The sequence below is a fragment of the Ursus maritimus genome, unplaced genomic scaffold (genome assembly GCF_017311325.1).
Source record: "Ursus maritimus isolate PB19 unplaced genomic scaffold, ASM1731132v1 scaffold_3, whole genome shotgun sequence".
Classification (NCBI taxonomy): domain Eukaryota; kingdom Metazoa; phylum Chordata; class Mammalia; order Carnivora; family Ursidae; genus Ursus; species Ursus maritimus.
The window spans coordinates 56,845,423-56,859,852 of NW_024425563.1; the positions used below are offsets into that span (position 1 = coordinate 56,845,423).

At 36.7% G+C, this 14,430-nt stretch overlaps 1 protein-coding gene across 1 annotated transcript in view; it reads right to left on the reverse strand.

Annotated features, from left to right (window-relative positions):
- The window catches only part of BZW2 (basic leucine zipper and W2 domains 2), a 62,784-nt gene that overhangs the window by 16,549 nt on the left and 31,805 nt on the right, over nt 1-14,430 (reverse strand). The window contains exons 3-7 of the mRNA XM_040644223.1: nt 14,083-14,259; nt 9,915-10,018; nt 6,811-6,876; nt 3,411-3,546; nt 8-117 (exon numbers count right to left, since the gene is read on the reverse strand). Coding sequence (XP_040500157.1) covers nt 8-117; nt 3,411-3,546; nt 6,811-6,876; nt 9,915-10,018; nt 14,083-14,259 — 593 coding nt within the window. The remainder of the gene's footprint in view (nt 1-7; nt 118-3,410; nt 3,547-6,810; nt 6,877-9,914; nt 10,019-14,082; nt 14,260-14,430) is intronic.

Genomic DNA, 14,430 nt, shown 5'->3' on the forward strand with positions numbered 1-14,430 from the left:
CACTTACAAGCAGCCTCTTGTCTAAGTTGGCTTTTCTCAAAGAAGAGGTAACAGAGTTGGCATCTTTTTCTGCCATCCATGCTTTAAAAAGCTTGACAGCAAATGAGGCTGCAATGCCTGTTAAAAAAAAAAAGGAAAGAAAAAAGTGAGTTTCATTCCTTTCATAAGCAAAACCACTTGCGATGATGGACAAGGTCACCCTGCCCACCAGGTTTCCTGAAATGAGTAAACTGCTGCAAGACTTCATCTGGTAGCAGTAAAACAGATAGCTCTCTAGGTACAGTACTATTCTCTTCTTTAGGCACGGTTCTATTTTCATTACTCAAAAGAGAGCATTTTCATGAAAAGGAAAAAGAGTCAAACTATTTTTCAAAGTGGGTCTCCCTAACTCCAACTGGGTAAAATTGTAACTTTATTTATTTTTACTTTGATTTAAAACACATTCGAAGCTCAATATGTTCCAGTGTTTTTTGTCTCTACTTCACCAATATTTCATGTGCATAACAATGATCCTGAGGTACAACGAACAAATCTCTCAGACGTAAAAATGACATGGCAACAACTCAACTAACTTGCCGATAACAGATACCCCTTAAAAACCATTGACAGTGACAGATATAAATAAAGCTATACAAGAAAGTACAATATTTACCTTACAACTTTACTTGTAAAAAGCATTTGAAAACACTCATGAGTTAAGCTATAAAAATATTGATGTTGTTTCAAATTGAACTTTTTTCTTGATATTTTTAAAGATATGACTAAAAAAGCTATGTTAATCAGAAAACCACTCAATTACATACCCATACTGACATTAGGATTTATTTCCAAATATAAGTAATTATTGCTAGTAGATAGTTCTCCTGTGAACACCTCAAATTTCCAAGTCATGTTACATTTACTTAATGAAGAGTTAAAATGTAGTTGAAATATTAAACTGATTTTTCTCAATTGAAGGCTTCACTATTATTGGTCTAAAAAGCTCTATTCCCTTTTCCTCTTAGTGAATTACAATTTTGCTTAGGCCAGGTGACTTCTAGTCTAAGTCCTGGTACCACCTCCTTCTGCAATGATTAGTGTAGAGACCTCACCAGAAGCCCATCTGCCCAAGGCATCTCCATGGCAACTGCTACTGGGGGCCAAAACTGGTCATGTGGTGTATGGCAGCCAATCAGCTGAAGGTAAGATAAATTATCCTACACTGAGAATTACTCTTTGACTGAATATGAACAAGAAAGCAGGTGCCGTAACTGTACCAGCAGACATCTTACAACGACCAGGGAAATCATCCTTGGAGTGAAGTTGATGCTATGAATGGTAGTGAGAAATAATGGGAGAAAATAACCAAGACCTGGATGACGTTGTTGTTTCACCTTGAAGTATACCCGATTTTTATATTTTTTTGTTACATAAGAAATAAATGCTCTTGGATGCCAACACATGTTCTTATACAGCAATTTGAGTCTTGTCTTCAAATTAGTTGCAAGTAAAAGCATCCAACTGACATATCATTTATACAAACACCAACTTTGTCCAATTTTCTTCATTTGAATAAGCAGAGGAACTAGTCAAAAAAGAAAAAAAAAAACCCTAGGACAAAAAAACAGGTGCTATAAGCTGGAGAATTTTGTATTTGTTGACATGAATTTTTAAAACTTAGTTCACCTAGTCAGTGTAAAATTTAGTATATACTTATGTCATTAAATCAAAATAAAAATTAAAATGTGGTATAATCTGTATTTCACTAGAAATAAAGTAATGTTTTAAATTAGGACTCCAAATCTTGGCTTAAACCTATCACTTTGCGTTGACAGTCATTCTTGTTGGAAAATCTGGGAAACTTCTCTGCACTCAAGATTTACCCCAAGCGGGATAATCCTATCCTCCTTAGCTATTTGTTGGGTGTGGGGTTGGGGAAAAAAGTGTAATTTATCAATATGCTCCCATTTAGGAAGCAAAAGTTTAAGCCTCTAGTTTCTAAAGATGGTGGAGTATAAGAAAAAGCAATATGACACAAACACTATGTCACTTTCGTAGGAAATTTATTTTTCTTCTTCCCCTTTCCTCAAATTTCAATATAAAAAATTTCAAATATACAGAAAAATTGAATAAATTAAACTGTAACGCTCATATACCCACTATCTAAATTTATACCTGTTAATATTTTATGCTTGATCACTGTCCATCTATCTAATAATTTCTGATACATTGCAAAGAACTTGTAGATATCACATAGGATTTTAATACAGAAAGACAATTATTTTCTGTTATGAAGGTTAGGATAATCTAATAGAAGTAACATTTACCATTTACATTTTACCTTGTTTTATCTCAGTGTAAAATGGCTCACCACATAAATAAGACATGAAGTATCACCAATTCCTCTTCAGGAAAACACTTAACAATGTCATAATATTAACAACACAGTAATAACAATCACACAATCTGAACTGTCATAAATCTAAGCTATGTTAAGTCAAAAACTATAGAAAATCTCTAAATAACATTGCTTGACTCTCAATTCACTATTCTTTTTTCAGCTACAAGAAAACTATAATCCATTTCACTGGAGGCATGAACGAGGCTGGGACTTCGACATTTGTAGGAGAAAAACTAAGTTCTAAGAAGAAACAGATGTTTTCACAAAAGCTCTTTTATTTTTAAGAAAAAAAAATAACTCTTTGTTTTGTGTTGTATTATAACTCGAATATCATTATCCTCCTCCAAGAGCCCACTCTTGTTGTATTCTATAACCAAGTGATTGTATACACGCCTCTCAAACTCTTAATGCCTTAAAATTAAAGCAAGACTTTGATGCAACCATCTGGACTTTCTTTCTAAAACTGAGATAATGAATATCTTAAAATGTGATCAAAATGAATATCTGAGCACAAAATTTTGAGAAGTAACGGTTCAGAAGAATAGTCCTAACCAGGGAAATAACATTGGCGGGGGGCGGGAGGGGGCATTTGAGAACATGAAGGGGCCTTTTTTCGTTATACTAAATAGAGGTGGGTGCTACATGGTGGCATTTTGTGTCTGAGGGCAAAAAGGTTAAATGTTCCACAAAGCACAATGAAACATTTTCTCAGCAAGATATGCCAGTAGCAACTAAATTCAGAGAAATAGCTTAGACTACATCAACTTCAGGGTATTTGACCGAGGCATTAAGTCCTACACCCCAAATTTCAGTTTATTATTTTTTGTCTTTGTACAAGTGTGCATATTCTTTCTTCCAATTCCCTGCAATAAACATGTACAATTTTTATTGTTTAAAGAGAAACACAAATTCTTTTACACGGAGGATGGGTGGGTAGCAGACACAGTAAGAAAAGGTTGCTGGTGTTTTTCTAACCATGTGTGGCTTTACTTTTTACAGCTGCCAGGTAAGAAAACATGAGAGTAATTACCTTCTTTGACTAAGCTGTCGGTGAACAGACTGGTGAGGATGCTGGCGGGAAGGGTGCCATTGCCCAGCAGGATCCCCGACAGCATTGCCAACTTTGTCTGCTCTGTTTCGGAAAAGGCTTTAAGGAAGAGGAGAAGCTGTGGGTCAAACAAAAGAAACCATGTCTATAAAGCAAAGGACTAAAGTAGGAAAACAACAAACAATATACATGCATGGCTACATGGCGAAGAACTAGTTGGTCATATGCAGAGCATAGCTATTATTCATTAGAAACACATATGTTTTTCACTTCGAAACTGGATGCTAAGGAAAGGGACTTTCTCAGGCATGGTTCCTTTCTTCCAAGTTTACCTACACATAGCTACAGATAACATCCACGGGAACAAAAGGAGATACGTGGAGAACAGTGTGAATAGGTTACATAAAAAATTTACATTTGACTTTGTACAGGACAAAGGGTAAGTTTTACATAACAAGCGTAACATTTACTGAAATATATTATTGTCCTTCACATTTTTCATTTTTTTGGGGTGCCAAGAAATTTTTGTCTCCCCATTACATCTACCCAATTTCTTTGGGTTTGTTACAGCACAATGAACAAAAAACAAGAAAAAGTCAATGAGCTTTGACATCAGCATGTATTTTTCTTTTCTTTTTTTTTTTTTTAAAGATTTTATTTATTTATTTGACAGAGATCGAGACAGCCAGCGAGAGAGGGAACACAAGCAGGGGGAGTGGGAGAGGAAGAAGCAGGCTCATAGCGGAAGAGCTTGATGTGGGGCTCGATCCCATAACGCCGGGATCACGCCGTGAGCCGAAGGCAGACGCTTAACCGCTGTGCCACCCAGGCGCCCCAGCATGTATTTTTCTGAATTCAGAGCATGTAATATTCTTTAAAACAAGACTGTTGAGTGAGAAAGGGGTTTTCTAAGTTCTTGATGCTCCTGTAAAAATAACAAGACTCAAACTCGGTATTTCTTGGATCATGCAGCTTTACCAGCCCTGGCGATGAGGTAATGGAGGATCTGACCCAAGTTCTTAATGGAGAAAAGGCCTCTGATGTGAGTGGGAAAGAGCAGTTTTGAAGGGGTAACTGAAAAAGTAGCAACCCCAGAATGGCTAAAGGAAAACCAAAGCAAAGGGAATTATACCCCACTTCCCATTTTTAATTCTGAGTCTTCAGTCATATGCAATGCCTTCCTCTTTCCTAAGACTCCCCCACCTAGTGCTTTGACTCTATTCCACGACTATCTTCTCTGTTTCATAGTCCTTGGGCAGGTTACCAAGATCCCCAGGACTCACTATCACTCTTGGGGCCTTGCTGACTTTTTCGTTACTTTGCACCAACAAAATGCCATTAACTCTGCACAGTGCATAGGGCAATATTAATTTACTATCCTGGCAGACGCTTAACTGCTGTGCCACCCAGGCGCCCCAAAAGTTAGATTTTTTAAATTAATATTCACATTGATCAATTATATTAGTCAATGTTAAAACCAGATGCTGCATGTATTCCAGAACATTCCCTAAAAAAATGGATATACTGTGAAAAAAATAAATAGTTCTTGAAAGCATATTCATCACATGAATATAATAGCTAAGGAAGTTTTCAAGGTGCAAATCAACTAAGAGCAGTAAAAACATGAATGGTATTATTAGACGAAAGTGGTAAAATGCTTATTTAAATGCTTTATATAATTTCCCCCCATTATTTCCATTCCTTTATTCAATCAAGTGCTTGTTATTTTGTAGGTACCTAGCAATGTAATGGATCACATTTTTTTCCCATTTAACTTTTTTCCTATTTAAAAAAGTTTTAACTTTTTTAACTTTTTTCCTATTTAAAAAAGTTTGTTTTTTTTTTTTTTTAAAGATTTTATTTATTTATTCGACAGAGATAGAGACAGCCAGCGAGAGAGGGAACACAAGTAGGGGGAGTGGGAGAGGAAGAAGCAGGCTCATAGCAGAGGAGCCTGATGTGGGGCTCGATCCCATAACGCCGGGATCACGCCCTGAGCCGAAGGCAGACGCTTAACTGCTGTGCCACCCAGGCGCCCCTAAAAAAGTTTTAATACACAATAGCAAGAATAAAATCTACCACTACAGAATAATATGAAAATGTGATCTAATTCTGCTTCCTTAGAATTAACATTATTAGCTGCTTGATGGGTGTCCTTCCAGATTTTTAAATGCACTTACATAGGTCTACATATTACAACTATATTTATAAACATGTATTGTTTTTAACTGAATTATACATTCATAACAGCGAAATCTTGTCAAGGGTACCAGCTATTTTTCTGAATACTTTCTGTGTGTTAATACCCACAAAAGCCTTGATCCTCATTTCACCGAAAAGTAAACTAAGGCACACAGAAATTAAGTAATTTGCCCAAGGTTAAACTACCAAACTGCTGCTCTGCACCTTCTCCAATTTATCGTGGACATTCTCCCTCGTCAATTCAAGTGGCTACCCTTCATTGTTGAAAGATTTTACTGTTGAAATCTTCCACTATGTGTGGATCCCCCTCCCTCTCCTTTTCTTGGTTTGAATTCACATTGAATAGAGGGAAGCAAGCAAGTAAGTGGCAAAGTAGATGTAATGATTCTTTTATTCCCTTGGTTTATAATTTAGGCAGACACCTAAAATTGGAAACAATGATAAAACAACATGCAAATCTGTAACGAGTTAATGTCGTGAGTGCTATATATAAACACACAAGAGTTAGAAACTGGAAGAGGGAAGCTACAATTACTGAAAGGAAGGCTGCTTTAATGAGGTGCTACTATTTCTTTCCCTACTTACTAGAGACCACTTAACTCTATTAACCACCTTATATGTTATCTCATTTATTTCTACAAAACCATGAGGTATGTCATCTTATTGCAGCTATTTTACAGATGAGAAACACCACTGAGATTGACACTCATGTATTATCTCCCAAGAAATGCTTTTATCCCCTTTGCTAAACTGTATTTTTGGAAATTAAAGAATTTTGCTGGGTATTAGCTATTGTCCATATATTCTTTCACATGCTTTAATTGATTAAATCACCATACCTTGACTCTTTGCTTGATATAATCATTTCTCTTGCATGTTTGTAATCTCTAGTTTTAATTTAAGCCCTGCAAGGTCAGGGATCAGAAGCTATAAAACTATTCCTATGGAACAAAGCGTGCTGTCTTACATCAAACATGAATGAACATGAATGAACAGGCTAATCATGTATTTTTTCCTATAGCTATTAGCTAATGATCTGTCACACTCATTCATTCAACAAACGCTTATTAAAAACTTACTATGTCCATGGTACTTCTGCACTATCGTTGTGTATATAAAATTTTTGTCCCCTTCCATTTCATTACATGAAACAGATAAGGCATTACATGTGAATTTTTACCTTTTTCATTTCATCCTCAAATGCTTTTTCCAAATACTTATATCTTCTGATGAGTTTATTGAAGACCTAAACATAAAAGAGAACCATTCAATATTATGTAAACAATTTTAAAAGACAATAGGTGTACAAATTCACCATAACCACAACACGGACCTCTAGTAATAATAAAAAAAAATTGTAGTTATATATGTGCGTTCTGTGATACAAGAACTGAAAGCCTTTCAAAGGAATTATTATGACTCAGAAGGAAAATAAAAAAAGGATGAATACATCCATGTAGAATAAAAGAAATTCAGTCAAGAGTATAACAGGTAAGAAACCAAAAATAGCTGATGAAAATACAATAATGTTAAAACTGTGAGATGCAGAGATTGAAAACAACTGAAATGAAGGGGGTTGCAGATATCATTGCAAAGACCATGGATATGATGGAGAGGAGAGCAGACTTTAGGGATATTCTACTCTTAGGCTAACACAAACATGTTTTTTGGCAGACAAGCAATAATTGATATAACTTAACAGTAATAAAAGATTACTGGCCCCCTCACAATCTAGTTAGAACATTCAAGCAGGGCTTGCAACTCTGTTGGTGGAATTCTGGGCTGTTTTTTTAAGTGGAGTGATGTTTGCTATGGACTGAATGTTTGTGTTCCTACTAAATTCATATGTTGAACCCCTAATCTCCAATGTGACTGTATTTGCAAGTAGAGACTTTAATAGGTGGTTAAATGAGGCCACAAGGGGGGGCCCTAATCTGACAGGACTGACGGCCTTCTAAGAGCCAGAAGAGAGGCTGTACCAGGAACCAAATTGCTTCCCTGGCCTTCCAAACTGGAAATAATAAAATTCTAGCCTGAACAGACCGATACAATCTTCTTATTTAAATAGAGATTTTATAAATGTTGATTATTTTTATAACTGAAAATGATTTCTGAATCTAATTCCTTTCTCTTATATCCACATAAGCTCTCATCTCAAACTTTTAGTATGCTTATCCCCTAAAATGATCAAGATGGAGTCCAAGAGTAAAAATGACACTGTTGCCCCAGGAGGAAAGAATAATGACCCAGGCCGGCAACCAGAATGCAATAAGGAACAAGAATAAATGGTATTAAAATCCACAACCAAGGAAACAGTCAAAAAAACTAAGAGGCAGCCCACGGAATGGGAGAATATATTTGCAAATGACACTACAGATAAAAGACTGGTATCCAAGATCTACAAAGAACTTCTCAAACTCAATACGTGAGAAACAAATAAACAAATCATAAAATGGGCAGAAGATATGAACAGACACTTTTCCAATGATGACATACAAATGGCTAACAGACACATGAAAAAATGTTCAAAATCATTAGCCATCAGGGAAATTCAAATCAAAACCACCTTGAGATACCATCTTACGCCAGTTAGAACGGCAAAAATTAACAAGACAGGAAACAGCAATTGCTGGAGAGGATGTGGAGAAAGGGGATCCCTCCTACATTGTTGGTGGGAATGCAGGTTGGTGCAGCCACTCTGGAAAACAGTGTGGAGGTCCCTTAAAAAGTTAAAAATTGAGCTACCCTATGACCCAGCCATTGCACTACTGGGTATTTACCCCAAAGATACAGACGTAGTGAAGAGAAGGGCCATATGCACCCCAATGTTCATAGCAGCATTGTCCACAATAGCTAAATCGTGGAAGGAACCGAGACGCCCTTCAACAGATGACTGGATTAAGAAGCTGTGGTCCATATATACAATGGAATATTACTCAGCTATCAGAAAGAACGAATTCTCAACGTTTGCTGCAACATGGACGGCACTGGAGGAGATAATGCTAAGTGAAATAAGTCAAGCAGAGAAAGACAATTATCATATGATTTCTCTCATCTATGGAACATAAGAACTAGGAAGATCAGTAGGGGAAGAAAGGGATAAAGAAAGGGGGGGGTAATCAGAAGGGGGAATGAAGCATGACAGACTGTGGACTCTGAGAAACAAACTGAGGGCTTCAGAGGGGAGGGGGTGGGGGAATGGGATAGACTGGTGATGGGTAGTAAGGAGGGCATGTATTGCGTGGTGCACTGGGTGTTATACGCAACTAACGAATCATCAAACTTTACATCAAAAACCAGGGATGTACTGTATGGTGACTAACATAATATAATAAAAACACGTTAAAAAAAAAATCCACAAACTTGATTTGCAGTTTACAGAGTCACTCGAGTCCTGGGACTCGCACTCCTAGTCTGGCTGAGAATAACAACTGACTCAAGAGCCAGTGAAAGAACAGGAGTACGCCAACCCTGAACCGGCTAGTCAGATGCATGTATGCTCAGCTTTACAAGGGCACGTTTGCTAGGCTGTTCCATTCTACAGTCCCACAACTTCCTGACTTTCACTAGGGCCTAAAGACTTCTTTTTTTTTTTAACCAATCTAATGAATGCAAAAGGATATGCATTTCCTCTCCTCCGAAATGCCTCTACACTTCCTAATAGGCTGTTTGTCCTTTTCTTACTGACTTGGAATTCTTTATTTAATCTGAATGTGAGTCCTTTACAGATTTTACATATTACAAATACCTTCTAGTCTCTTTCTTTTTAATAGCCCCATGATAATCAACTCATATGAATTAGAAAACTTGAATGAGTACTCTACCGATAGACTTCTATGCTGCTTCCACCCCGTGATGCTATTACAAGCGACACTGATAACTCCCACTGTCTATGTCGTTCTACACGCATGCAAATGTATCTGCAGGATGAGGTCCTAGAAGTGGAACTGCTGGGTCAAAGGGAATGTGTAGTTTTAGTTTTCAAAGATAGTACCAAATTGCTCTCCCTGAAGGTTGCACCAATTTAGACTCCCATGAGCACATCTGTGAGCCGCTGATTCTGTGTTCTGTATAGGTGAGAAGTAAAACAAAGTCTACTTTTTGCAAAGTTTTAGTGCCCACTGCCTTATTGTGAATGCAGCTGAGTATCTCTTCATATGTTTAAGAGCTATCTAACATTCCTATTAAAAAAGTGGCTTGTAGAATTTCTGAACCCAGTGTTTCCCTAAATCCTGTTCAGAGGTTTCCCTTCCTACACAACAATCTCTCAATGAGGGGCTCTACCTGAGCATAATTTCGGATGGTTTCATGATCTTCATTTGCTGAAAACACACAGTGGTTGGTCATCTTGGTCTTGTCACCATCATCTATGCGTGTTCCTCCAGGGGCTGAAAAGAGAAAGGCAACGATTAAGACAATACTGAAATGAGAGGAGCATTTGCAGAGCAGATCAATTCCTGTACATCAAGGAGAACAGTAAAAGTAGATGTAAAAATCTAGAACCACATAAAAATTCACAGGATGGGGAGCATGTGTAGATACACGTGTTCTTACATATTTGTGTATGTTTCTAATATAAGGCAAATTGGTTGATCCATTTTACAGTACCACCATAATGTGTGATTAATGTTCTACCAGGATCCTATTGCTGTAAGATCCTTTCACTGTTAAGTCTGGGATTATTCTCAATGTAGTTCCTGATGTGTCTGACATTAGGACATGGTTCACTTTCTCAGGCTTAATGATATTTTGTGGCACTCCAGTTCACCAACACTGAGGTTGGCCAGACTTGGCTCTTGTAGCAGACCTTGGTAGTTACTACTTGACTAGGTTTTGAAACTATTCCCTCCTCCACTAACACAGTTATCCACGCAGGGTTGAACAGTCTACATTTGACTCCTTGCTATTTGTATTTGATGACCTGGCAGCTGCATTGACTAGGAAAGAGTGTGTTTTATTCTCTCTCATCTTTTTTCCCCTTGGCCTACATAATATCATGGAAAAATGGACTAGAACAGAAGAGTGTCTGTTTTTCTATGACACAAATTTGCACATTCAAAGGGCCCTCCTGTAAGTTTCAATGATGGCCATTACAAACACTGGTTGATTAGAAGAACAGAATCAACACTAGGTATTTTTGTTTCTGATTCTATTTCATTGTAATTAGGGTAGGGGGTTTGAACAAACCAAGTTAGACTAATACCTTTCATACGTGCAACAAATATTTGAAGAATATATACTGTACCAGCCACTTCTTTTATGCATTTATGTAACTGCCTTGATTTAAATTGTGATGTCAGATCTTTGGATGAAAGTGCTATACCTAGTCAACCCTGTTCAGACTCCAGCATACTGTTTTATAAGCAAATTACTTTTTAGAAAAGTCAGCTCCTTCAGGAACCTATTTTCATGCAATTAATTTATGCATAAGATTTAATTAGCCCTCTGTAATGAATACAACCACCTGGAACAAAATTTTATTAAGATGATAATCTTCTAAAAACTCTGGGCTAATGACTCCTATCTGACAGAAGTTACATAACTGAAAAGTCTGATTTTGAAACTATAGTGTTTTCTCTTAGGAGGTAAGTTTTAAAAACTTAATTCTTTTACAAAACATTTGTTACACATTAATAAAATTGCTACAGCTTGCATTAATTTTTTTTTTCCTTATACCGGAATCAAGTATTAATTGCTCTTCCTAAAATTTTGGTGAGCCTGCTGTTTTCCTCAAAATATAAGTAAAAGAAAAAATATTTCTTGTATCTACTCTCCAAAGAATACAACTGAAAAACCAAGATGACTATCGTTTTAAGAACAATGGAAGAAAGTAAAAAAAATTTTTTGTGGGTATGAAGACAATTCCCATACTCACTAAGTAAACAAAGCGTTTATGTAAAAAGAATGTGCCTGGCTGGCTTTCTTCATTACATCATAGGTCTGGCCTTGGTAGATTATCTGGGGGTTGTACCCGCTGTGCTCCTAAGTCTTACCATACACTTTGCCCAACCTTTTCGGATATATGGATGTAGAGTGAAGGAGCAAAACCTGGGCTGCAGATACAAATTTGCTGATCATCATTATACAGATGGTTAATGAAGATGTGAGATTATCAATGCCAAGTGTACAGATAATTTAGTACACACGTGGGGGCAGTAAGTATAGAAACCCAAGAGCCATAGGAAAGGCATCCAGAGAAATACAAGTCAAAATGGTCTCGTGTAAGAGAAGAAAGTAAAACACTTCAAGAATGACAGAAGGGTCAGCAGTGCTGCCAGTTCACTAAGAACCGAAAAAGGTCTATAGGATTGACTATTAAAGTCATGTGTGACTTTGGCAAGAACTGAAACTCGCTGAAGACTATTCTTGTGTAGAATTTACCAGTACATCAGTAAAGTATATCATAATTAATGAAATACAAAAAGCCAATCATCCCATCAGAAAATGTTTGACTTCACTACCGATTTAAAGTTTTGAATGAGGGGCACCTGGGTGGCTCAGTCGTTAAGCGTCTGCCTTCAGCCCAGGGCGTGATCCCAGCGTTCTGGGATCGAGCCCCACATCAGGCTCCTCCGCTGGGAGCCTGCTTCTTCTCTCCCACTCCCCTTGCTTGTGTTCCCTCTCTTGCTGGCTGTCTCTCTGTCAAATAAATAAATAAAATCTTAAAAAAAAAAAGAAAGTTTTTGAATGAAAACATCACTTACGTAATTGGCAAAATTTTAAAAAACTGACAAGGCTTGAGAGTACCTAATATTATTGCTAAAGGTGTAGGTAAACATGTAGGAACACATGATTTTTGATAAAATGTTAATTAGAATATTCCTTTTGAGGGCTGGTCGTCTCCCTCTGATAGGTAGACAAAGATTGATATAGATATCTCTATTCTTCATTAATCCATTGCTAACTATATAAAGATATAATCAGTTTAAAGTACAAAGCTATGTGTATACAGATACTGATAATATTTATAATAAAGAAAACTAGGAACAAGTTAAATATCCTTCAAAATCAGTATGATTTTGGTTCTTTTTGGAATCACAAAAGGTAACACCCACAGGCAGGAAAGACAACAATTGTTGAACAAATACAAAATAGCCATTCAGAGTATCAGACTTGTGTAATATCATCCCATTCTCACAAATTAGCAGATATAGGTAAAGAGATGTCTAGAAGGGAATTAATCAAATATTAACAAGTTATCTTTGGGTAATGGGATGTGAACACACTACATACAGCTCTTATACTTGGACTTGAATTATCAGCAGTGATAATGTGAGATCTTTACAAATAATAACAGCAACAAAACTAATATGGTACGTAGTGAAAACCAGCAGTCCAGATCAAAAGGGGGTCTGGTAGTAAGTGGAGCCAGTTACCCAAACGGAAGAGTATTCTCAGAGGGAGAAATTTAGGTGTGGCTCTACCTCAAAATGGATGAAAGTATGTACCTTGTCCTAACGTAGGGTGGCTCAAACAGTGTTTCTCAATTAAAGGCGCTGATATGCCACTGGACAGGGCGGTTTTTCATTAGACAGAATATCCCTTGCATAGCAAAGTAGGTGGCATACCTTTCTCCACTACCAAGTCTTTATAGCAACCCAAACATTTCTACACACTTGCAAATGTCCCCTAGGCAGTTGAAAATCACTGGCCTGGGGGATTTGACCACTTCTCCTGATTTACAGTTACCACAGGAACTAATTATAAAAACTAAGTTCTAAGAATAACTATGAGGGGAACAATGGGTCATTACGACATCTAATCAACATTTAGATCAACATACCATGTCACTGAAACAGAATTCTAAAGCTTTCTTCCTTGATGCCTCTGCTCTATAATTTTTATTTTGCTTTTAACCTATTTTTAATAATTTTAAAACTTCTATCCTTACTTTTTAGCTATATACTCACAACTGCACATTTTTTAAAAACCAGATTTGAACTGTATTTCTGACATTTTATTATTTACGGATTAAACAGCATTTAATGAAAAACAGAGAATTACTTTTAAATTTGTTGACACAGTTACATTTCACTGCATGAAAAAAGGGTGGGCTTCAAAAGAAAAGGTGCTATGGCATTTGGGGGTTATATACTGAAGGAACTAGCGGACATACACAAAGTTATTCCCTATTACAGGAATTCTTACTCCTATGTCTGCTCCAGAAACATTTAAGAATTAGGAACACATGAGAAGCTGGCCTTTAGCTATCAAGCAAAGTGGCCGTGTTGTGACATCAACAAAAATCAATTATTTCAATGCCTTTCCTAACCAATAACTGTTTCTATAGCCACACTACTACCATCCCAAATTGTAAACTAGAGGAAGATTGTAGAGATTCCCATTTGTATTTTTTATCAACTCTCATAAATTTATAAAGATCTTATCTCCTAAGAAAATATTTCAATGGAATTTAAAGTACTACAAGAAGAATCTATAACGCAGGGCTTACCAAGCATACTGCCAGCCACCAGGATATCGAAGAGTGTGTCTGCATAGCGACGATAATCTAATCTTGAGCCTGTGGAATCCAGAAACTTGGCTACAGCTTCAAGGTCGTCACCAGCTTCATTAAGCCCCTGGACAAGTGTATCCCTGAAGACTGTGGGTTCGAATTTCTCTTTTTCATCTAAAATAAATAAGTTACAAAATTATTCCTTTTATTTACATAACCTTGTCCCAATGCAACTATACATTTCCTTTGTTCATCATTCTTTACCTGACATTGTGATTATTTAAAAGTTGGAAAACAACTAAGTTTTTCTACTAGATTTACATGTTCTAAAACCCCTTGTTTAAA